Source organism: Tinamus guttatus, unplaced genomic scaffold, assembly GCF_059628265.1.
Source record: "Tinamus guttatus ecotype Peru unplaced genomic scaffold, ASM5962826v1 Tinamus_guttatus_pri_ptg000131l, whole genome shotgun sequence".
Lineage (NCBI taxonomy): Eukaryota > Metazoa > Chordata > Aves > Tinamiformes > Tinamidae > Tinamus > Tinamus guttatus.
This window is the reverse complement of record NW_028288665.1, coordinates 429808-454317: the sequence shown is the minus strand read 5'-3', so window position 1 is coordinate 454317 and position 24510 is coordinate 429808. Positions and strand designations below refer to the sequence as shown.

The following is a 24510-nucleotide window of genomic DNA, read 5'->3' as shown; positions in this document are numbered from 1 at the left end:
TCCTTCACCCTGCAAATGGTTATGCCACCTCAGCTGGGGAGCTCCGGCACTGGACATGGAGACACAGCAACCTCAGAGGGCAGCAGGGATTCCTGCAGATGCCCTGTCACTATCAGGGCAACACCATGAGAAGATGGTCTCTGTCTCCCAGGAACATTACAGCAGATCATATCTCAATTGCTAACCAGAGACTTTTTCAAGTCTCTTTTATATCTCATAAAACCAAAGCTAAAAATTCATACATAATTTTCCCCCAACCAACATCAGAATGAAAGCAAGCTCCTGCAAAATTTTCATCAGTATGGAAAAAAAGATGTATTTTGTTCTAATATACCAGAGGAGCTAAGCAGACATATGCAGAGCATTTCTGTACATGTGTATGGAGATGGTGAATGAGAGGGGTTGTCCTGGAAAGAACTACTCCCTCACATCATCAGCCTTCCCAAAGAAATCACAGTACCATACAGAAAACAGTAATAACAGTTTTGTTTGAAAGAAATCGTTATTTTACGGTTCACTTTGGCTTGGGACTAGAAGAAAAAGGTTGAGAGCCCTTTCCATTTCTCTTTCAAATGGTGCTTTTCGGACAGCCTGTTTTGGTTCTTTCTTCTCACAGGAGACACCCCCCAGACTCTGCCTGCATTTTCAGCATATTTTCTGCAAGAGATTGGCTTGAATCCTGCAATTTTAACCCACATTTTGCACATTTAAGATTGGTCAAAATGATAGCATGACAAAGAGTTCAACAAGGACTTCATAACTGACTTCTAAGAAATAGGTGTCAGCTTCCCACAACAGTATCTCTAAGCAGTCCTTATAATCAATAACCACAACACTGGCTTACTCTATAGTTTGTCTTCCCGGAGACTTTTTTTCTTCTTACTATTTTTCTTTAACTTAACCTGGTTTCATTCACAGAAAATTAAGAACAACAGTAACATTAACTAAGTCAGCAATGTTTTTCTTGAAATTACACACACGTACTTATTGACATAATCCTGAGAGGCCAGCGTGGGTGCGAGGGGAAGGACAGAGTACTAGGGCATTTCATTTAGCAATCATCTACTGCAAAACAGCAACTGTTTTTCCGTGTTTTCCAAAACAGCAACAAGCACAATCTATTTTTACTCTCTATACTGGAAAACAAAGCCAAAAGCTCACTATATCCTCACCATTACTAGAAGGACTCCTGGAAAGTCTGTTTACAGTAAGGTGGTCTATACAAATGTGCCTTACAGATTACACAACCGTAACCTCACAGCAGGAAAGGGACAAAGCTGGAAGGCTACTATGTTGATCATAAAACGCTACTGACCTTTTCCTTGAGGGCCCTTCTTCAAAATCTGAAGAGCTAACATCGTTGCTCGTCGAGGACACTTGCGATGCATCATCCTTCTCGTTCTCCAGCTGTTCTGATCCCGGTCCTAATCCTTTAGATTGGCCATTAGTGAGAAGTCCTGTAAATGAGAGAAAGTAACATACTATTCAAAACCTGCATTACTAATCACAAGTGGATTAGAAAAAAATCATACTTGACAATAACAGTAGGGAGTTGACTCGCAAAGCAACTCTCTTACTAAGAGATATGCTGGTAACATCGATTTTCCACCCAAGTTCTCCAATAAGAGATTGACAGATTTGCATGTTTCTCATCTGGCTAACTGAAAGCCACCAATTTCAAACAAATGTACAACATGTGTTTGTAATCACGTTCATAATTATGTCACACCCCTTACACTAAACGATGTATAATCTTATCCTCATTTTACAGAACTCTTATCGGCTGGGAGAGATTGGAATCAATTGCATATAGGTGCACAGCACGATAAAAAGAAGTTGCCACACAGCCAATTTGTCTTGCTCCTGTTCTTCATTCTGCTTTTTCTAACTATTACGACCTGGGATCCTTTAAGGAAATCCTAAGTCTCAAAGGCGCACACAGCAAATAGTTCTCCTGGCCAGACATCATTCCGAGAGAAACTATGGATCGGAAGCAAAGGTACACAAGGGAACTCCTCTTCAAAGGAACTCCTACTCAGTCACTAGGCTAAAAGGAAGCTGCCTGCCTGCTGCAAGGACTCACGTCTCAGGAACAGACCAAAGGCTCCCCTCTCTCACCTCGACTTATTCAGCACTCACTTGGACACTATAACTTGTTGGGTTATATCATCCGTTAAGAGGCTCTTGAATATTTCACAACCTTTGATTACAATTTAATTTTGTAATTTTGATTACAATTCATTCTAATCAGCCTCCTCCAACAGTTTAATTCAAAGTTCATGTCTTTGCAACATTATTTTTCCAACCAAAGTCTGTTCTTATTCACTACGAACTACGCATTTCCCTTGACTTTGGGTCAAAAATAGTGCAGTAATGTAGAGCACCAGCATTCTGCCACCACATGCCAGAGGAACTGAAGCAGACTTTAAAAACACTAAATATATATACGCTTTTTTAATGCTGGATGCACCTCACTGGAGAAGCTCAATACCCAATGTTATTTGCTCTTCAACTGCTACTTTGCATTTTGTCATGATAGAATTTACAGTTTTAAAACTCTAGAGAAGTCTAAATCAAGCACATCATCTGAGGCCTGATGCTCAGTAACTTAGCTCCTATGACAGAATTTGATTAGATTTTTCCAAAAGCAATATTTGTTCTGGAGAGATGCCATACATAAAACCCAGCAATCTAAAGTATATGAGTCAAGAAAATCACCTTTTGGGCTGTCAACTCATGTGCACTTGGAAGGCAATTTCTATTCATCCTCCCACCCTGCCAAACAGTCAGCGCACTGGGAAGACAGGCATGACTTGTGTCCCTTGCGGAAAGATCCTAGTTCCATCTTCTTATTCCTACAAAGCCCCATCATATACTATGATTTATCATAACCCAAAAGATCCCCAAATCCAGTGATACTGCAGATAACCAAAGTTAGCTACTCTAAAGTATCAGTTAAAATCAGTGCAACTCAGGAGCAACCAAAGTGCTGGAGGACCCAAGGCAGCCCAGGGTCACCTGGGGACCGCACGGCTGTGACACCCACACAGCCCCTCGCTCTTCCCGAGCTCGGCAGGAGCAGTCGAGGGGGATTTACAGGCCACACCATAGGAGGAAGAGAGGAGGAAGAGAGGAAGAGAGCCCATCCAGGTGAGCTTGGCTCTGCGAAGCAAGCCAAGCAATAGAAAGCAGCAGACTTTTTTTGTTATTTCTTAGAAAGAAAGCAAGGCACTTGTATACGTATGTGAAGAGGGGGAAAATGGTTCAGTGAGAAAATGCTCTTTGGTATAGCTTGAAGAGGTGAATTATTCCTGAATCCTGGCTACTGTGGAGCTCCCAACACTAGGAAGCTGTCTAAGAGGCAAATAAAATCAAAGGGACAAATATTTCCTCTGCTGTTTTTCTGTGGATATGTCCCTTAACCTCAGAGTTAACAACCAAGCAAGCTCACTCACAACAAATCTTATAATTAAAGGTTTGCTTCAAACTGAACCATGCAGATCTTAACACTCTATTACCCACATAAATGTCAACTTCCACATGCAGTTTTGCTAAATTGTTCAACATAACCTGTGACAGCAAACACCAATTTGTTTACATGCTGCTCAGAAAGACAAAAATAACACACACTAGCTCCTAACTACTGTATCAACTACAATTCTATTACAGAGTTACGATCTCGAGATATGAAAAAACAGCTTATAGGCATGTGCAGAGCTGGTTTTGGAAGCCCCAGACTCACCAAACACATAACGTAAGATCAGACTACCTGGGAATCGCACTGTACAAGCAGGAAACATAAATGTATAGGATGAAAGTCAGTGGGGAAGGGGAGAGCAGAAAGCAGCAACATAGCAAGGGAAGACAGAGAAAAGCATAAAGGAGGGCATTCGGTTAGTTAGTTGGGTTCTAAGAACATATTGAGATTTGTGTGTTCTTTGTCAGTAAAATTACTGAAAAATCAGGTAACCGCTGGGGTGCATCTGAACCAGCCTTAGCATCATGTGGTTAGCTGAGCACAGAGCACTAGACAGGGACTTCCCCAATGTTTCCAACACACTGTTTCGTGTATCACTTACCCTCCAACCACTGCGGGGTGGGAATTTGAAAGTTTCCACATTCTTTTGTAACCAGACAGCAATTTACGTATGCCGGTACCCGCGGTCCAAAGCCCAGGAGGTGGAACCGGCTTCAGCTGCGTGGCCAGCCAGCTCCCACCTCAGGGGCAACCCACAAGGCCAGCGCCACAGAGCACCAGTGAGCAGCTAACTAGCACAAGCCGCAGATATTAAAAGCATCAACTGGCCCGAGTAATTGAGTCAGAGGGGGGATTTCAACACAGCTGCATGCAGAGCATGTCGTGCGCAATAAGCACTGACTGGCTGTACAGCTAACGGAAGAGACGCCGCGCTGCCGGCTTGCTCTTCTCCACATCTCAACTGTAACGTGTAAATCAACCCCCCCACACCGTGTTTCCTGACCGCAAAAGGACACCCGCTTTCCACTGCCAAGAGATATTCCTGGGCTCTTCCCCCTCCCAGGCCTGCCGGCGCGTTTCACTGATCCCCGCAAGCCCAAGCGCTCCAGGCTGCTGCCAAGGCCCAGTTTCCAGGGCGATCGGCAAAACAAACAAACACAAGTTACAAGAAGTTAGGAAAAGTGTATTTTACTCCACAGAGCATACTTGACATGCTAGCAAGACAGCATTATTTATGGGAACATGGAATAACGTGTAATGGTAACACCCCTTGGATATAAAAGCACGGATCCAAAGCTTTTGTTTACTTTTGGAGTTGCATGGGAAAGTTTTGTATTTAAAAAGTGATTTAATTTTCAATGTTCTTCTTTTTGCACTGTCCCTTTTAGGAAGGGTGGCCATGCCAAGGTGAGTGCCAGGCTGGAACGCGAGGTGTTCACACATCCCGAATGCTGCTCGGGTAGGTGCTGCCATCTGCACAAGGGACGCCCGCGGGCAGTGCCGTGCTCTAGAGGAGGACCAAGCGCGGTCTACACCAAAATATGAGGAAACATAATTACTAAAAAATGTAACTCCAGCTCTTTAAATATTTACCCTCACCCTTAGCTTCAGACAGTTTACGTTCTTTAAGAAAGCTAACTACATAAAACAGAGGCCTCAACTAAACCTTGTCATCTTTCAGTCTAAGGACCACATAACTTAGCCGTTTGTTATGAACTGTAACTTTATGTACAAGTTTAGTATCATAAATAGACCCGGCCCATTTTCCAAAAGCATGACAGACCGTCGCAATGCAAATCAGATTAAATTTACATCACCTTCTTCATAACCCTAAGCACCTTCTTCTACCAAAAAACCACCAAAACAAAGCAAAACAAAACCCTTACATGGCTACAGTCCATGCTAAAACACTACAAAAAAGGATGGTAGGCATATTGAATAAATTCATTAATCATTTAATGCCAAGTAAAAACATACGAGTATCTCCAAAACATCTGCAACGGTCTGCATTAATCAGCATACTGTACAGAGCTACTGTATTTAGCTGTTGTATAGCTATGCACAAAAGATAATTTAGTTTTATAGTGCAAATGCCATCTGTCACATTGTCACAGCATGACAAGGTATCACATTACATATTAAACAGACAACACGCTTCAAAAATAGGGCTTATTTTCATGCTGCGTTGTCTTAGAGACTACAGAACTGGGTTTTCATGGTAGTGGTATAATTTTTTATCACCACCAAATTCTCTGAGAGAAGAATAGACGTATTCTCCGTCCGTCTTTTTAAGCACAAACGTCATAATTTTTTTTTATGTTGATGTCGCTACAACAGCTTCCTGTCTCCAGATAGCCACGCAGCACGAAGCAACGCCGCTGTTGGTGCGCCGCGGTGCTCTGCGCTGCCACCGCGGCGGCAATCACGGCGACCCGGGACGAGGAGCAGCGGCCGCCGCACGCTGGGTCGGTTACGGGGCCCAGCAGAGCGCGGCCCCCAAGCGGCCCCATCGCACCGCGAGCGGCTCGCGAGCAGCGCGCACCGCCTGCACAGGCCGCTGGAGCAGGGCTTTGAGATGCACAGACACATCATCCCTGCGGAAGCCAAGCGGGAATGACACTGCAGCACAAGATGGTTTTGTCAGCCTGTCAAAAGAGGAGATCACCAAAGAGAACTGATTAAACAGTGCAGGTTGGAAGAAGCGCCTTGCTCCTACTACATCCCCATCCAAAACTGCTGTTAAGCTACCAAAGTCTTTCATACAATTATCAATTGTATGAATATATGAGTCAATTATCGGGCACCTGCCAGCACCATTAATTGAAATTATATCGTTCTGTTGTTTCCAACACTTTTTTTTTTTATATTAGTCTGATAGAAACAAGAATCTAACTGCCAAAAATGAGCCAAATTTACTTTTGCTAGGAAATTACCCCAGGCCACAGCATGTATTTCAATCCTCAGTATTCTTTATGAAATACACATTTGGAAGAAATAGGAGAACATACCAATACTCGCAGCATGAATGTACAGAGAAAAACCCTCACCTAAAGCTTACACTTTAAGTTCCTATAAAAACGTATTCAAATTGCCACCCCTCTCTGATTAGAGGTATTTCTCAGCTTTTAAGGATTTACAGTGAAAAATCACAGCGGCGGTTTCCCACAGGCAAGACGCACTAATGCTGGGAGCAAATTGTTCTTTATAGGATAGAACAGAAATAAATGTATTAGCCTTGGCCCCACGTTCGTGTGCTCTGGACAAATGAGGAAACAGGAGCACAACCCTGGCTGAGCAGCAGGGCAGGTTTTCAAGCATGGATGAAAAAGGCACCAGCAAGCAACGCCAGCTCCAAAAAGCTGGGGGGAACGTTTCCCCTCGTTTCCCCTTCCTAGAGACGAAAGGTTGGCTGTAGGTCAGAAATTAATAAATAAACACACAAGTGAGGATCTCACAGTGCCACCCAAGGCATTTTCCCAAACTCTTAAACTCTGACGTAAAGAAAGAAACTCCAAATGGTTACAGCAAGTCCCCAAAGGGTGGCACAAGCCAGGGCTGAATGCAGCAGAGCAGTGGGGAAACAAGCGAGCTCATGGCAAACACCTCCCAGCTGCTCTGTATCTGCTGCACGTGTCCCTCTGTGCTCTCGTGGTTCTACCCATTGCCACAGGAGCAGCCAGACAAGGAGAGCGGCCGTTTTCCCAACAGGCAGCTACCAGGCCGGGTAAAGTTCACAAGTTTTGGCAAACAGAAACACAGGTAATTTTACAGCACCGTAAGCGCTCACTGCTAGTGCGGAGGGAATGAGCCCCGTGCACTCTCCCTCCTCATTGCCAGGGGACGGTGGCATTCGATGAATACAGCTGGCATCCACAAAGCCCGGCACAGTTACCTCTGTTCCCTAATCCCTTGGCTAATCAGGATGTTTCTGAGGAACAACAGGGCTCCAAAGCCGAACAGGAGTGGGCCGAAGGCAGTGGCACCTGCGGGGACGCCCCTCCTCAGTGCCCTTGCGCTGGTTGCCTCCATCCATGCACCTCAGCTCGCCCACGTGCTAAAGAAAAGTGGTGAGACCAACGTCCCCAGAGCGCGTGGAGATGTGCAGGCAACCGGCACCGTGTGAGGCGAGGGGTTATCATCAAAATTCCTACGCGGTGCGCGCCTCGTGTGGACTTTGGCGCTGGGCAGAACGGCCTTATTTGTCCCCGAGGAGAACACATGCCTTTTGATTTGCAGCTATGCCAAGGACATCTGTCCTGCAGGACGTCTCCTCTGCTCTGATAATAACACATGCAATCTAGAAGCAGAGCTAAATGCACATTTTGGCTGAAATTACAGAGACCAGCAGGTCCACAAGTGCAATTTAGCCCTTTTCGGTTAAAGGAGAAAACTCTGCATAAATGGGCATAGAGAGCAGCCTGAATAAGTTCTCAGGTATTAACAAAATTATCAGTGACATATGAATAAATTGCTCATTGCTTTTTATGCCAAAACCATCATGTCTTGTTTATCCTGCCTTTTCTGGGGAATTTTATGGCTGAACAGAGAACCAATGGGCTAATGTCTCAAGAGAAGAGAGAGTAAAAGAAACCTTCAATGTAACCATGCAGGAAAGCACTTCATTTTAAAAGATTATGTTCCTTCATTTTTATCATGTTCAAATCTATTTGACAACTATTTGGGAAAAAAAAAATGTAAAAAGTTAGTGTTTCCAAGTCCTTCACAAGGCTCCTGTAACATGAGGGACAGAGCACTTACTATTCAGGCGAATAACAGTAAAGCAAGCTACTCGTTAGTTCAGGTCTTTGGTACCTAAATGCAAACACAAGTGAAGCCCAGATCTTCCTCTTCGGAGCCCTTTTTTACAGATCCATTGGTAGCCCCATGTTTGGATCAATTTTATATGCTTTGCATCATAGACAGGAGCTTTTAGACTTCTGTGACACATCTTTTTTCAGAGTTGAGCTTCTGCTCGAAATGGATCGACAGAAGAACTACGCATTCGTATCTCAAAAGAATACCCACACCTTGACACCAAGCAAGTAAAAAAAATGAGAAAAAATATATATATACAGTAGAAAACCTATGCCAAGAACGTGTTTCCAGACAGCAGCTATCTTATACCAGAATGTAAAAATCAGCAAGTATGTCTCCACAGAGCATAAATGAAGGAGGAAAAAAAGGATGAAAAGGAAAAGACACTAACACTAAAGCAAGGAAGATCGTGCTCCCTGGAAGAAATTAAAACACATGAATGTGCAAATGAATCAGTGAGGGACATAATCAGGCATATGACGTTTCTTGGGCAGGCAACGTTTCTACTGCTAGCACCAACACTTGAGAGCTTGGAAAAGGAGGAACCTGCAGCTAAAATCCAGAGGATGAGAAAGCTTGGCTGTTCTTGTTACGATTTCCAGGAAATCCTTACAGGCCGCGTGCTCTGAAACCCGCACAGCTACACGCACTAGGGAACCAGCTGCGACCAGCACTCTGATCAGCAGTTGCTGTGCACTTTTCCTCTAGCGAAGCAGGGGTCGCGCTCATCCGCAGGGCTGGATGTTGCAGACGAGCTGGGCTTACGCTCCCGGCAGAGCGGCAGCACAGAGGGCCCGATTCCCGAGCAAGAGGCTCCTTCAAGCAGCGGGAGGCTCTTCAGCGCTGCAGAGGGGGCCCCCAGCACCAGCTTTAGGTCCCTCCGTGGTTGCCTTCTGCGGGACCACCAAGCTATGCAGGCGCTGGCCACTCTCGCCATAGCCAGCGAGCTGTTTTTATTTAGAAAAGACAGCAGAAGTCGGGACTCTGGGACAGAGAATTCAGGCTCCTTGAGAAAGAGAGGGGGGAAGAGGCAAGAGAAGAGCCCTTTTGGGAGGTTATTCTTTGCCTGACTACAATTCTGCCCGTGTGTGACAAAAGCCGTGAAAGGCGAGCACTGACTGACATACTTCTAATTGTATGGCTCCATCTGATATTTCAATGCATGTCATTGAGGATTTGCCCGTCATGACTTTTGCCAAGAGCACAGGCAGCCCTCCAGGCAGGCAGAAGAAGTATTTTTCCCAAAGTGACATCAGCTACTAAGATCTTCCCTAGTGCAAGGACACACGTCCCAGTGCAGCCACGCTGACCGTCCCACGCAGCGAACAGAAGCAAATACTGATTTAGGTCGCTGCTCGCTCGCTGCGTTTTGAGCTTTCAATCACAGAAAGAGAGGGGGGGAACAAAAAAGCCCTCCTTGTCCTGGGAAAGAATAACTGAGCCAAATGTTGGATGTTCTACAGAAACCTCAAGTCTCACATGATGGATATTTGAATTAAACCATGTTAATTACTTTCACTGCCCATTTTCAGTAAGTTTGCAGCCGGCCTGCCCTCCCTGGCGCTGGAGCCATCCATCAGGGAGCTGTGGGAGTCGAGCTGCCAACCTCTGCTGCCAACAAGAAGTGTTGTCTTGTTGGGCCACCTCCTTCTCCTAAACGTATGAATTATGATCTCTGCGTTCGGAGCAATTAAATATCCACAGATTCAAAAATTATTTATTTAAATAAAAGCAGGCCACGCACAGTTGGAAATTAATCCCTGTGGATTTCAGGCAAGGACACGCAACCTGCACATCCCCTTCACGCAGGCTCAGCAATTGCACCAGCCCTGTGACACAGGTTCACATCGGACACCATATGAACATATATAGCAACAGCAACATGGCCTTAAGCAGATTTTTTTCTTCAAAAGCAGGTTGTTTAAAAAGAACAAAACAAAAGCCTATTTTTCCACTGTTTTTCTGTGAAATCGATACTTGCAAAAACTATTCACCCCCTTACCCAGAGGAAGCAGTTTCTTCTTCTTTGTTTGGGGTGGGAGCGAGTAACATTTTCTCACTTTCTTAAATTAAAGGTCAGAAAACGGCACTTCACGCTCGGGCTGACGAGCGGTTGGGCTGTTTTGACTCAGCCCCCGCAGCGCCCTGGCGGGGCGGCTGTCGGGGCAGGGGGTCACAGCCCGTGGCAGCGACACGCGCCGAGCAGCGCCTGTGCCCGGGGTGCCGGGCGCAGCACACGAGCCGAGCGCGGGTGAACACGCTGCGGTGGCTGGCGCGCGCGGGGAGCGCTGACGCTTGGCCACTGTTTTAGCGCCAAGCGGTTGCCCAAGGGGCAGATCCCAGGGCACGCGCGGCTCCGACCTGCTGGGCGCACACACTCGAAGGAACGTGCTGGGAAATGGAGGTACGGCCGGCGGGGAGCGCTCCGGAGCAAACGGCCCTCTCCCAGGATGGCTCCAGCACCGTGTCGGGCCGAGGCAACAGGCGCTTTCAGAGGAGACGGTCAGTTCAGCTCCGAGACTCTCATCTCGGCAGAGAGGCATAGGGCAAATCAACCTGAGCTTAAAGGCAAAGACATCATCATCAGCAAACGTAAACTTCTGTCAAGTGCCAGGGAGTACACGGGGCCTGTTCTGATTTTACTTGGGGGACAGCTCATTGCGATTAATTCTCCAAAGCATCAGCATACGAGGTGTCAGTGATGTTGCCGCTTTTAAGGAAAGCCTCCTCAAACGCCAGGCAATTTTCATCTCCGTTTCCAGCTCCTGAGGCCAACAGCTTAACCTTTCCTTCACCTCCCTTTTGTGCCCCGTAGGGATGAACCACAGGGGGAACAGATGAGAGCTGGGGTAGGGGGCCAGCCATCTGAAAACGTGTTGCTGGAGAACGCCTTCTGAAATGTTAAGGAGACTTCCCGCCGCACAAGCTCCCGAAGGATTTAAAGAAATTCCAGTGCCATGAATTATTCTGCGGGTATTAAAAAAATCTCTTCCTGCTCAGGTTTTCGGGCATCAGAAGGGGAAGGGAAACAGTATTAGCTGCTTCCACACTTAATAGCAGTCATGGAATAATAGTCCGGAGACAGTTCCATGATCAAAATGTACAGAGATGGATATGCCCGAATCCCAGCTTTCTGATTAAGCAAAGGAAATAAAGCACCATCTCTAAACAGCAGTCATTTCTTTTTCCCTAGAACTGGGAAACCACCAAGGGTTCTTTGCACAGAATATTCCTCCCATCCATCCAGTCAAAAAGCTGAGACCATGTAGGATTTTTCTTGTTTTAAACAGAGTTAACAGAGCAACTGCGGGGAGGAGGGGTGCTTGTGATGAAGCAGCATAGAAATGCAGGATCAAAACAATAAATGAGCCTTCAAAATATACTCAAGAGGTTGTGTGTGCCCTGAAGTTCACCATTATGTTATAACAATTGGGGGAAAAAAGAAAAAAAAAAGAAGAAGAAGAAAAAAAGGATTCAGGGCCAAAAGAACATTAATGAAATTCAAAGAAAAACTGCACAACCCAATTTCAAGAAAACATGACAATGCTGAAGAAAAAAAAGTAATAATAAGACTGGGATCCCTCTGTACATTCAGAGTGCACCACAAAAAGCTGAATACCGACACTAAACTGAAACAGCCCTGGCAAAGCAAGTCTTTTCGGAGTCTGAACATTCCCTACGCTGCGTTTCAAGCCCTCTCTACCCAGCCAAACTCAAGTTACAAAGGCTGTTAAATAGCATTAATGCTTAGCACATGCTTAGCGCTTCATGCGCTAAAAAAAATGTACAGGACCAAGGGGAGAGGAATCCTGCATGTCCCAAGGCAGCGAGCAGCCTGCTCTGGGGCTGCGTTGGTGCTCCCCCGGGGAAGACAAGAGGATGCCACGCGTGGAAGTGGAGCCCTGTGCAGGGCGGTGAGGATGGCGCCAAGCACGCAGCGCCCACGCAGCCGCTCCCACGCGGCACACGATAACGGAGCAGCCTAGGGAAAAGCAACTGCCTTGCAAAAGGAAAGGCACAGGGAGCAGGAATCAGCTTTTTTACTAACCATTTTACTAAACGGACATACCCAACAAAAGGAAAAAAAAAAAAAGCCCCCCATTTAATGTAGAAAAGAAAACAAATGGCTGGATCCTAACTAACAAGCAGGATCTGAGAAGGAAGGGGAGCCAGGCTCTTTACTGGTGTGTAAAATCAGGAATGGCTTTGCAGAAGCTGGGCACATGAAAGCACACCACTTAAAAGGAACGGAGCGCACTTCTTAAATTTTATTTCTTACTGAACTTGAAGTCTGCCTTAGTGATATTATGGAAACCATTTTCAAGTTAAAAAAAAAAAAAGTCACCAGGGACATGAAGGCCTCATTGTTTTTCCCCCAAACTTTCTATGTCAACACATATACATGCATAAAATCCTTACCTCCCTTCTGAGACATTAAATCCACACAATGTCTCTTGGAGAGGCTAAAAAGGAAAATGTAGGTCAAGATGTTGAGATAGGGATTGCTTCTGAAAGATGAAAGCGTAAGAGGACTAAGCTTTCATTCCTTATGTTTCTTTGAGATTTCAAACAGAGTGTTATTTGATAATGGCTCCTTTCAGAAAATTGGAATTTAATATAGCTAATTATAAGTTAGAGAATTAATGTACAGCGAGTTCTCCAACTGAGCTGGTATACCATGCCGATGCTTTTCACCAGCATGTCCCCAGTGCTTATTATAGATCTTTTCTCCAAATACTAAGGCCAATCTGCTCTCACACTAGGCTGGATGGCCCAGGAGCTTGTGGGAGGGGGGGAAAAAAGAGAAATCTGTGATCTCCAAGGCTAGTCTAACATGGAGACTGCCAGCCTGGAGTTCTCCTCACAACACAGCAAAATGCAGAAATAAGCCCTTCTTCAAAGGGCAAAAGGGAGCAGAAAAAATAGAGCAGAAAGAAATAATAATAATTTGAAAAACCCAGAAGTACTAGTAAAGGAAAACAACACAGAGAAACAAAAGAAAACATAGATTTCCCTGGTTATGATTAAAAGAGAGGAAGAAAGATGCAGACATAGAATAAAGAGCACAGGGAAAGAGGGAAAGGAGTACTCCTAGCTGTTCAGTATTAACACAGAAGTATCTGAGAATTGCCCTCTTATCCTGAGAATTATCCTATAAGCAGTCATGAATTAGAGATCTTAAAATGCACCTCACAGAGAGCAAACAGCATACACAGGAATATCCCTGACCGCAGACATCAGCAGCAGATGCAGCTAGAATTGGACTGGGAGCAGTTCTTCTGCAATTCAAAATTCAGCCACACTTCACTGTTTCAGAAACCTAAACAGGTTTGATACGCTCTATTTTTAGAGATGGACCTGAATGTGTCCAGCAACATCTGCTGCACATCACTGGTTAGTACATACAGTAAAACTGTAACTTATCTAGTCTTAAATATAGACATTACTTGAGTGAATTTTGAAGGTAAAAAAAGGCATCGGGGGAGTTTCTTTAATCAAAAATTTACCAGTAGCTTTCAGTTTACTTTTTACTATTACTTCTAGCAGTAACCTAGAAAAAACTAAGCCAAACACCAATTTTATTTAAATTCTCCAATGGTTATGCGCTCCTACAACGAAATCGTTCCACAGAGAGAGGCACAAACCCTGTTTTTAAGGTCTCGATCACAACGGCCGTAACCATTTTCTTTCTCAAAACGGTACCCCACTCAAACAAGCCATAAGCTCCTGGCGAGGGGAAGTGGCCTTTCCAACGCAGTCAGCGGAGATGTCCTACACATTGGCAGACTGGCTCCTCATACTCTTGTATGGCCCCACCTGGGGTAAACGGGGCTTTCTGTATGAAGACATCTGCAGCCTTCCAGTATTCACCAGGCTGAACTGAGACAAAACCTGCCTCCCCTAGAGAGGAGTAGGAGAGCACAAACTGAAAAGATAATCTGTCTTTCTCAAAGCCAGCAGTTTGGTTTAACTTTCTCTGTAAATTTGGCAAAAAAAAAAAAAAAAAAAGAGTTTTCAAGAGACTATCAGCCACTGAGTCCAAGATGATTTGAGAACCTTTCAACAGAAGCTTGCTCAGTAGTTATCTATTTGACTCAGGCAGATAGTAATGTTGCACGTCTCACAATCCAATCATTCCAGGGTAATCTAAGAGCCATCTTCCCCATAAAATCCAGTAATGAAGCTTGCAAGCATTACCTTAAACTCCCTCCCACATCATTAATCTGTTCAGCATAATGAGAATGCAAGATACATTCACAATCAATAACAGCACCTAAAGAGGTATGGCTGCACCAAAGAACTTTTGACTAACAAGTGACCAGAATGAGAGAGCAAACCTGAAATATCCAAGGGCACCACTGTCCTTTGCAAAAATAATCTGTAATCTGTGGAAGAGTGCACATAAATCCGCCAATGCGAATGGGTTGTGTCTACTTATCCAAGAGAGTCTTGTCCGTTTCAATTACAGAGGGTCATTTCTGGGCAAACATAAGCTGGCATTTGAAGTTCATCTCTGCGGGACAAGGAGATGAAGTAAAGCTTGTGGGATTGGTATCTACCAAATAAAACTTGACAAGCTTTCCCTAACCACAGATCTCACCCCAGCGCAACAGCTGCCTTCGGTCGGCTTGGGGGAAGGAGGCAGGGGAGTAGCGACAACTGAGCTGTAGGAAGATCTGGAATTTGAGGCACATTCTGGCACCTTCTGTCCTTCATGGCCTCCACCTGGAGGTAATTCTGCTGATCTCCTGAGATATAAAGTGGCCAAAGAAAGGCAAATATTCTACTCCCTTTGTCCATTTTTTGTCACTTTTAAATTTCTTTCAAACACTCTACATGCACAGCGAGTGGGACATAAAAGAAGTGGAGTGCTTTGCAGCATCTTCCAACAGCTGGCCAGGAATCTCCCACTTTTTACACCATCAGCAGCAGGGACCACAGCCCGAGGAAGAAGAACCTGCTTTTGAGGATTATCTGGCTGGAAGAGAGCACGCCATGGTGCAATTTACCTCTAATGCACACGCATGCATGCACCCAGAGCGTAGGAAGAGGTTGGATTCAAACATTTCAAAGGCCCTACTGCTCCTGAAACTAAGCGGAGGATGAGTGAAAAAAGGGAGAAAATTAAATTAAATGCTGTTGTGGTCTTCAGTCATTACTCGGAATGGCCAGTGGAGGCTGAATCTTTTGTGAGATAAGTGGCTTATCTCCCGGCTTCTCAAATCATAACTGGGGTCAGATGAAGAGGTTTCAGCAGTTTGCCAGCTCTGTCCCTCTGCGGGATCCTAGGCAGATTGCTCCAGCTGGGCTCCTTCCAGCTCTTCCCTTCTGCAATTTTAGCCTATAGCTTGAATAAAGCAAACAAGATGAAGGCTTTCAAAGATAACGTATTTTTTTTTCATAAACAGATGCAGAACAAAGCACAGGAAATTCTGAGCAAAGTAAAAAATGAGCACTGCCTGTTCGAGGCTTATCTGGAACGAGTTAGCCTCTTTAGCCTCTTGGTGGACAGATCTGAAGCATCACGCAGACCTTGCTGCGGCAGCCGTGCTCACCAACAGTCTCGTGAGGGAAGCAGACCGGGTACTCAAAGGCAGCAATTCAACTACCTTTAGCTGCCCCTGGAGCTGGCAACTCCTTCAGATGCACTGGAAGCAGCACCTGCAAGTCAGATTCACAGAGCCTTGTATGGCTTGTAGCGCTTACACCCTGATGCCCTAAATTAAGGGCTGTTATGTACTGTTAACAATTGGACATCCCCTTCACAGGATTAATTTCATTTAAAATGGGAAATAAAGGACATAAAAAGCAGCTGATGGAAAAGGCATACTTCATCTAATTCTTTATATGACATGACATTAACTGCCTGCACTAAATCTGTGCTAGCCAGACAAAATGATAAAAAGTAACAAGCACATTTATTATACATAATTTGCCACATGCCGATTTTCTGTTTATTTCCAGAAATCTTCACTCACAGAAAATTTGCTACTACACACCCTGGAAAGCATCTACTACTTGATTATCATGATCAGTTTATCATCGTGATCAATTATCAAAAGACAGCAGTTTGCTCAGATCGATTTATTTGAAATTTTAACTCAAAATCCTCACCAAAACTAACTCAAACTGTGGAGTTGCTAACCAGGAACGGGGACCAATCGCATAAGCGGTTATGGAGAGTAAGGTGAAGCTGGCTAACTCTCAGAGGGCTCATCAGTTGTCACTGATCCTTTAGCTTTTCACACCAGAATTTCTAACATGGGTTCTTAGGATGCCTACAAGGTACTCCTCATCAATCTGCAGAAATTCTCAGTTAATTCCATATCACTAAAAGGATCCTCAAATCCATTCTGATTGACAAGCCTAACTCACAACAAGTCAAAGCCTAAGGTACATACAAGTAATGGAGGGTAGCTGAGGTCAAGAATAAGGTGCTTGGGCAGCTCTTGCTTTTCTCTTGTGTTTACTGTGCCCGTCAGTACTTACGGCCATCTGTCACTAATCTCTACTTTTTCTTTTAAGACCACTTTACTGGCAGTGTTGACATGATAAGGTTTACAGCACACATGACATCTGCACTGATTAAACACAGCCTAATGGCCTTAAAAACAATCTGCTGGACGGATATTCTCCAACCATTTTCACCCTTCCAAACAGGAAGCTCTTTCTGAAATGCCCCCGTCCCACGGAAATCCAGGCTGGGGGTTATAGGACACAAGGCAGACACTTAAAGGCTGAAAACAGCATCTCCTCTGATAGTCTGAAACATTGCACAAAGCGCCAGCTGATCTCACTCCAAGCTCAGCATGGACAACCACGAATGCACGGTTTCAGTAAACACAGTTCTTTTGCTTCCCCTTGGCAAATTGGAAGTATTGCTAAAACTTCTTTCTGCTTTTACTAGTGACTGATACTTATTTTCCATGGCATTGGTGATTTCTTAACAAAACAGTGTCTGCTATTTCAAGGCCTATTTTTTCCCCTCGATGCTTTCCTGTAACATCCCTTACTGTTTGTCCTTCAAACTAGAGACACTAGTTATTTGGTGCAGAGATTCCTTCCGCCAATCACATTTCTCACGGACAAGAGAGTAGTAGTGAGAAGAATATTGGGGAAAAAAAAAAAAAAAGGGCAGCAGCAGCAGATTCCACCCTGGAAGCTTTTAGTCTCCACTAGAACATTTTAATAAAAGCATAACTATAAACTGGGCTGACCAGCCACTGAACATCAGGACATCAGACAGACAGAAAGAGCTGAACTCTGCTTTTCCCCACTCCCACAGCTTCCAACAGCTGCTATTCTTAAACACAGGAGCATTTTACTCACTTTTTCTGACCGTATTACTGCACTGCTGCATTCACCTCCACTTTGTGCCCATATTCCAAGGAAGGGATTTTCCATCCCTCTCCATAGCACGATCCACCAGACAAATTATGCCACAGAAGCCCGTAATTTTCAGTACCTGTTTAAATTTGATTTCTGCGTAAACCGCAGTTGGTCCCTTCACCTCCCGAGTGCAGCTCAGCCGCTGCAGAGCGTGACCAGCCGCAGCAAGCCCCGCTCAGCGCAGAGCACCAGCACGCGCCGCATCCTCCCCGAGGTGCCAGCGTCCCAAGGACGCTGTGCTCAGCGCCTCTCCCTGGTTTTTAACACCACACTGAAAATCCGGGCATCTCAAAAGAAGTAATAACAAATCCAACCTTCCTTATTTGCTGGCAAAACAAATGGTTGCTTTTGAGTTCAAAGAACTGGCTCCCACCACAGAGAGGACAGAGCCAATGCTACTAACATAGCAATTTATATCTTTTTGCCAAACATCCTTCTCCAGTCAGCTGAGATAGATACGCATACAATAGCTGATGCATATCTCGATATAGACTTGTACAGATTTAGTATTTGAGGAGGCACCACCATCCCATTAGCTGTACACACCAAGCAAAAAGAGTCCAGAAGTGCAAATTTAGGCTGAAAATCTCTCACTGCTGTGGAAGATGGAATGAAGCAGTTTGCTTGTCTACAGTCAAGGATGCCCTCTGTACTGTTGGCACAAGCAGTAAATCTTACACTGTAGCTCTGCAGAAATGACCCTGAAGCAAGGAAAACAACATTGCCATCCCCCGCGGGGCTTAAAAGAAACTTTTAATTCATGCACAATCAATGCAATGAATGTTACCATGACATCAGACTTTTTTTTTTTTTAGTGTTTAAATCCATAAGCCAAAATTGTGAAGCTTTTCTCCTGATTTTTTTAAACACTGCCTCTTGTTTTGCTCCTATTTCTGGCAACTGCTGTCCCTTGCAGCATCTGAGCCCATGCTTAGACAAGATGAGTGTTGCCAATCAAGCAGCTTGCTGCTATCAAAAGGGACTCGTTCTGCTCCCTCCTCCAAAGGCTTCCATCAAGATACCCTGTTCTCTCATTTACAACAGCTCTGACGATTTCTTTATGAACTCATGAAGTTCATTAAAGCAGAAGAAAATATACCTGGTTTTTTTTTAACTACTTATGGGTGGCTTTCTGCCATGCTAGCAAGGTGAAGCAGCTGCCCTGTGTGTGCAGGGATAATAGCAGCTCTTTCCAGAAGTCTATGAAATGATGTTTCAAGAAAAAAACGATGGTAAAATGTCACTGTTTCGCCACTTACAAAAATATCAACCTCTTATCTTCTAGGGAAGAGGGATGACCGGTGTCCTTCAACAGGCGACTGTCTTGCAGTCCTGCCAGATAGTGGAATTGCTTTAGGACAGGAGCACAATTTGGACATAACTGAATCGAGCAGAAATTGCTGAGGGCATAATTTGGCCTGCAAAGCTTTTTCAAGTGGTGATGATGGAAAAGCAGAAAGAACCTGTGTCAACTGATGAACAAACAAGTCCCTGGCATGCTCTAAACTAAATTCTGTTGTAAAAACAAAGAAAGGAAAAGAGGTTTGGGATTTTTTTTCAATGGAGCCCAACCCCAACATCCTGTTATTCATTTGTTAATCTTTAAGTTCACTTGACAGCAAGCAAAGAGTGATGTTAAGAGTGCCATGACAAGTTTGCTTAAATGCTTATTTTCCAAATCTTTTAGTTGAAAGCAACTATATTTAATCACATTTTAACACTAGGCAAACAGAGTGTTCACTCTGAACGTAAAGGGAAACTACCCCCAAAGTTGAAAGAAGAATTTCTCGTCCTGTAAATGCACTTTACAGTGCATTCACTTAAACATGTGCTTAAACACAAGTGCTTAAGCATCCACTTACGCAGACAAGGTTCCTTTGCACATTTACAATATAAAAGAGACTTAAAGAGACAGACAGACACTACCTACTGCCAACAAATGCAATTTCCCATCACTGATGGAGTGCAAAGCTCCCTAGATGAACATGAGTATAAAACTTATTTCCAGTACTTAACTGCAGTCTTCAAAAGTAACGGAGATGAAGCTGTGAGCCACCGTGATCAATGAAGTGGGATCCTTTCCTTTTAAAATTGAAGTCTACTTTATTGTTCAGTCTACATGTCTATACAAGGGGGCACGGAGGCAAAGTCTGGGTGCGTAGTGGAACATTTGAGACAGCAGATCACACCACGGCTGATTTAAGGCAAAAAGAAATCAGAACTATGAAATCATGCATTTTTACTCATCCCTCGATTTACAGAATGCATACACACATTCTCACCTCTACCCGAAGCAATATATTCCCTCACATGTGCTCAGATTTCCCAACCAGATCATGTTTGCCCCAGGTTGAACCTACCTGGCACCCGCATTGCCACGACATCTTTCCAGGACAAAGCGTAGCCCCGACAAGGCAGCGCATGCCCAAATAGCTCAAAGGCCTAATCTGTCATTTCTTAATTACTGACCAGTTCAGCAAACGAGCAATATTCTCCACTTCTGTTTATGAAATAGTAACACTGTTTTAGCACAAATGTCTCAAAACAGAATTTAAAATCTTATGTCAAAAATTTACTTTATAATCTACTCTTTTGAGAGTACTGAATTTACACTGATAAACAGAATGCGAGCAATAATTATCTTTTTTTGCAGCCTTATCTCACATTTTGCATAAGAACTATTTCCCATGGGAATTTGTTCTCCCCTTTACATGTGGAACTCTAGTATCACAGTTCCAAACACCAATCCCTGTTCTTAAAATCTTAACGCAAATGACAGGCAGCAGTAATCAAAATCACTAAAGAGGTCCCCGTGGGTTTTCCCGTGTGTGACCTTGTTTCCATAATCAGAGTTCCAGTTCCCCCTTTATGGCTACAAAGGATTCTTTGACAACCTACAGAAGCATCTCCTTCTGGTTTATATTCCCCTATGTCAGGGGAGAGCCTAGCAAACAAGGACACACTGGTGTGTGTCATTCTATATGCTGTGTGTATCTAGAGTCAACATGAACACATGTGCAACATATCCACTGATAAAACAACTACATCTGCTCTGCTTTCTATGAAATACTTCTGGCCAGGAAATAATAATAATACATTAAAAAGAGAGTACAGAAAAGCAGTTAGGATGAAAAATAACCAGGAGCCCAAACACCGAAGTGAAAATTATCAGGTAAAGAAGAAGTATTAAAGAGTAAAAAACAAAAGATTAAGAAGACCTGCATGCACACAAGCCCACTCTCCTCATTCTCTCTAAACAAAAACTTAGTATTTAATTCAGAATCAAATAAGTTGCAGGGATTCAGCCAAAAACTGAAGATGGCAGACTTGTTTTCAGGATAATGTATCCTTAAAAGCAAAGCAGGGCTGGAGACAGGTATGCATATAATCTTTAATACTCATTTTAATTTTTATTTTTAAAAAAAGTCTTTATTACTCAGTGAGATATTGCAGTTAACTGTCTCTTGTCTCCACTGGGCCCCTTAGGGCCTCCAGAAACTTTAGAACAGAAAGTTGATGGGGGTTTTTTTTCTAACATTTAAGTCAAACTTTCTGCACCCAGAGTTAAAAATGCACAACTGTCTCAGCTGCCAAATCATTATCTACTATCTACTGTACTTACCAGTTTAAATTCTGTTGACAATAATTTTAATAGGAGTTTAACAGTAGCTAAAAGAAAACTGGACTAACAATTTCTGTTCTCAGCCATTTCAAGTACATAAAAGCTTCTTAAAGACACCAGCTGCACGGTGCCAACTCGTGCTTTGCCTTCCCCCCTTGCCAAAATGCACGGCTTATTAAGGGAACAACTATAGGTTGCACGCCTGTCCTACTTCTAAAATAGAGAGAAAACGGTTCTAAAAAAATAATTATTTTTTTTTTTAAAAAAGGCAAACAATCCCCTCTCTCTGCAAACCCTGTGGTCCTCTGAGCTCTTGGAAGTCTGTGAGACTGATCCACCGTTGTACAAGAAGCTCGGAGAGCTTCAGCTCGTTTCAGCCTCTGCGCTGCCGCTCCCGGGAGAGGCTGCGTTTGCTGCGTACTGGGAGGTGAAGTGTTTTCAATGACTGAAGCTCACTAGGGACAGTCACAGAGCAACACAACACAAACCCTACGCTCCATGAGCCTTCACAGAGTTGTCTAACTGGAACTCAGGACAGGCACTTGAAGAGAAGCCCAGCTTTACAGGGGCCATCATTTCCCCAGACAGCAGCGGGTGCCTGCTGTTAATAAAGACCGTGTTTAAGTGCATGGCACCCTTTAGAGCAGCACACGAGAAACACTGGCTGTAGCCTACACATGTAAGGAAACATTTTTCACTCCAACAGCATGAAATCATGGCTCTAAGCCTTGAAATATTACTTTTTCCTCAATACGAAACAGCTTGGTGAGTATTCATGATGATCTGCTTTTTTCCTCAGTCCACAGTGATCCGTGGATTTTTAAATATATGGCTATATCTTTTAAAAGATGTAATGAAAAAACATGCCTCAATAGATTTTCTTAGCCTCACCACACAGCATCAATCCTCCTCCCATTTGCAATGCTTTATTAGAACAAGAACCACCAGCCTTGGTCACCAACCACTGTGAAGGCAAAAAGGCATCGGATGATACAATCCTGAATTAGAGGAGCAAGCTCAAGACATGAGCCATGTCACTGCCAGGGGAAGCTTGTGGCATATTCCATGTCTGGTACCTATACTGACACAGCATTCCCAGCCAACCCACTTTTTAGCTAAGCTGGAGAAACTAGACACCATAAAAACCTCAGTCATCCCGTAACCTGGCACACCATCAAAGCCTCCTAACACACAATTACTGTGCTTCACGCCTCTACACTTTTTTAGCTTCGACTAAACAAAATCTCCACAATGGAATAAGAAACTTTCCAAGAGAAATTGTGCTTGACAGAAGATCAATGATGCAGAGGTGCTGGAGGAAAAAGGCCAGAATTGTATTGTGTACACCCTCCAAGCTTACTAATGGCTTGCTGATAAAGCTAGATGCCCCTTCCTTTCACATCAGTATCTGATATGATTACTGAACTCTGAAATCTGTGGTCTTCTTTAATCACATTAAAGAGTCTGCAACTGCTTATGCAATACAGTAACTTTATCACGCTCTCTGTAGTCATCCAACCAGTCTGCTGGATTTTGCCTTGTTGGCAATAATGCTCAGTAAAAATGCATGAAACTTGACTCACCATGTCAAAAATCCAAGCTACATATAAACACGAATAATGTTCCAAATAAGCACCCAGCTGCTGCCTTAATGCATTAGCACATCTATAGTTACGCACATGCTTAAAAGGAGCTGCCATAAACCTCCACCAAATAAAAAAGCAACTTGTTAATGAAAAGGAAAAGATAAGCCTGGCCAGAAATCCGAATCCTGCTACTCATCACTTCCAGGGCGCCAGCTAGCACGACAAAGCCTTTCTGAAGAAAGGAGTGGATCTTGTATTTAACTCTCACAGCACTATTGTTACTTTAAGCAAAGTATCAGGGAAAGGGCAAGAAACAGATACACTAATTGGTCACAAGATTAATAAAATTAAACCCCTACCAAGCATTTATCATGTGCATTTTTCTGTATCCGCTTTAAAAACTTTTAAACAATTGCTCAGTGCACAGGTGAACTGAGGAAATCTAATGTTCCAGTCTTTCTACCTGAAGTCCCCCAAATCTTTTTATCTCTTAATGCTTTTATACCTCTGGGCAATAAATAACATATGCTAAGATTACTCTGGAGAGACAGATGCTGCTTAATCAGTTTCTTGCAACTAAATACCAAAGAACGGGTATATACTGTCTGACTGTATTTCAACAAGGAGGTGATATTCGACCTCAATTTTCAACAAAATTTGCAAGAAATTAATCACCTTTGAAATGGATACCTTCCCCGTCAACATACTCGGTACACAGTGGAACACATATATCAAACAGATCATTCATTTTCTGTAGAATGGCAACCTCACTCTGGCCTTTTTCCTGACACCTACCTTCCACCCCGATCCCCCATCTCCAACAGTTTGTTAGAAACAAAAACAAGGATTGTTCAAAGGAGCATTTTAAGCACTTTGAAAAAAAATTCTTCTTCTGTGCAGCTGAAAAGAGCACAGTGTTTGCCAGATGGTACACTGCCTCCTTCCTCATTACAGCTAAAGAACTGCAATTAAAATGATCGAATTCTTCCAGTCGTACCAAAGACGACACTTACCATTCACTGCCTTGAGACTTCCGTTAATGCCATCACCATGTTGCCTCTTCTGTGCATTCTTGAACTCCTTTAGAGATAAATAAAGGACCTTCCGTACCACCCTCTCCTCTGACCATGGAATCCCATCACTGTCATCCTGAAAAACATGGGAGTGAAAAGGAAACATTAATTGTATGCAGTTAAAAACGTAGACAAAACCCAAAAGCTTAACACATAACTAATTGTTTTTGATCAGAAAAACAAAGAAGCTAAAGAAAATTACTGTATAATGAAATGCAACCTAAAAACACAAGCATTAACACGAAACAGAGGCATAACTCAGACCGTTAGGCCTTCTAATCCCTTACTCTGCTAATAGCAGTAGCCCTGTACCAGGTGCTAGGCAGGAAATGAAAGTTATTTTTTAAATCCATGTAATGAATCCCTCTGCCTCATGGAGAAATTTATCACAGCCAGGAAGTGCACAATTAAGAGGAGGGCGGAAAAAAAAATTAATTGACTGTTGAATAAAATTAAGAGCTAAGTTCAGAAAAACAACTTTTATTCCCATTTCTGCCTCGCGGCTTAGTGTATTTATATAATAAGGTTACATTATCAGTTCTCTGG

At 43.7% G+C, this 24510-nt stretch overlaps 1 protein-coding gene across 4 annotated transcripts in view; it reads right to left on the bottom strand.

Moving 5' to 3' along the window:
* The window catches only part of JARID2 (jumonji and AT-rich interaction domain containing 2), a 198860-nt gene that overhangs the window by 89383 nt on the left and 84967 nt on the right, over positions 1–24510 (bottom strand). For all 4 annotated transcript variants that reach the window (XM_088521718.1, XM_088521719.1, XM_088521720.1 and 1 more), the window contains 2 exons: positions 23905–24040; positions 1316–1457 (listed from right to left, as the gene is read on the bottom strand). In XM_088521718.1, coding sequence (XP_088377844.1) covers positions 1316–1457; positions 23905–24040 — 278 coding nt within the window. The remainder of the gene's footprint in view (positions 1–1315; positions 1458–23904; positions 24041–24510) is intronic.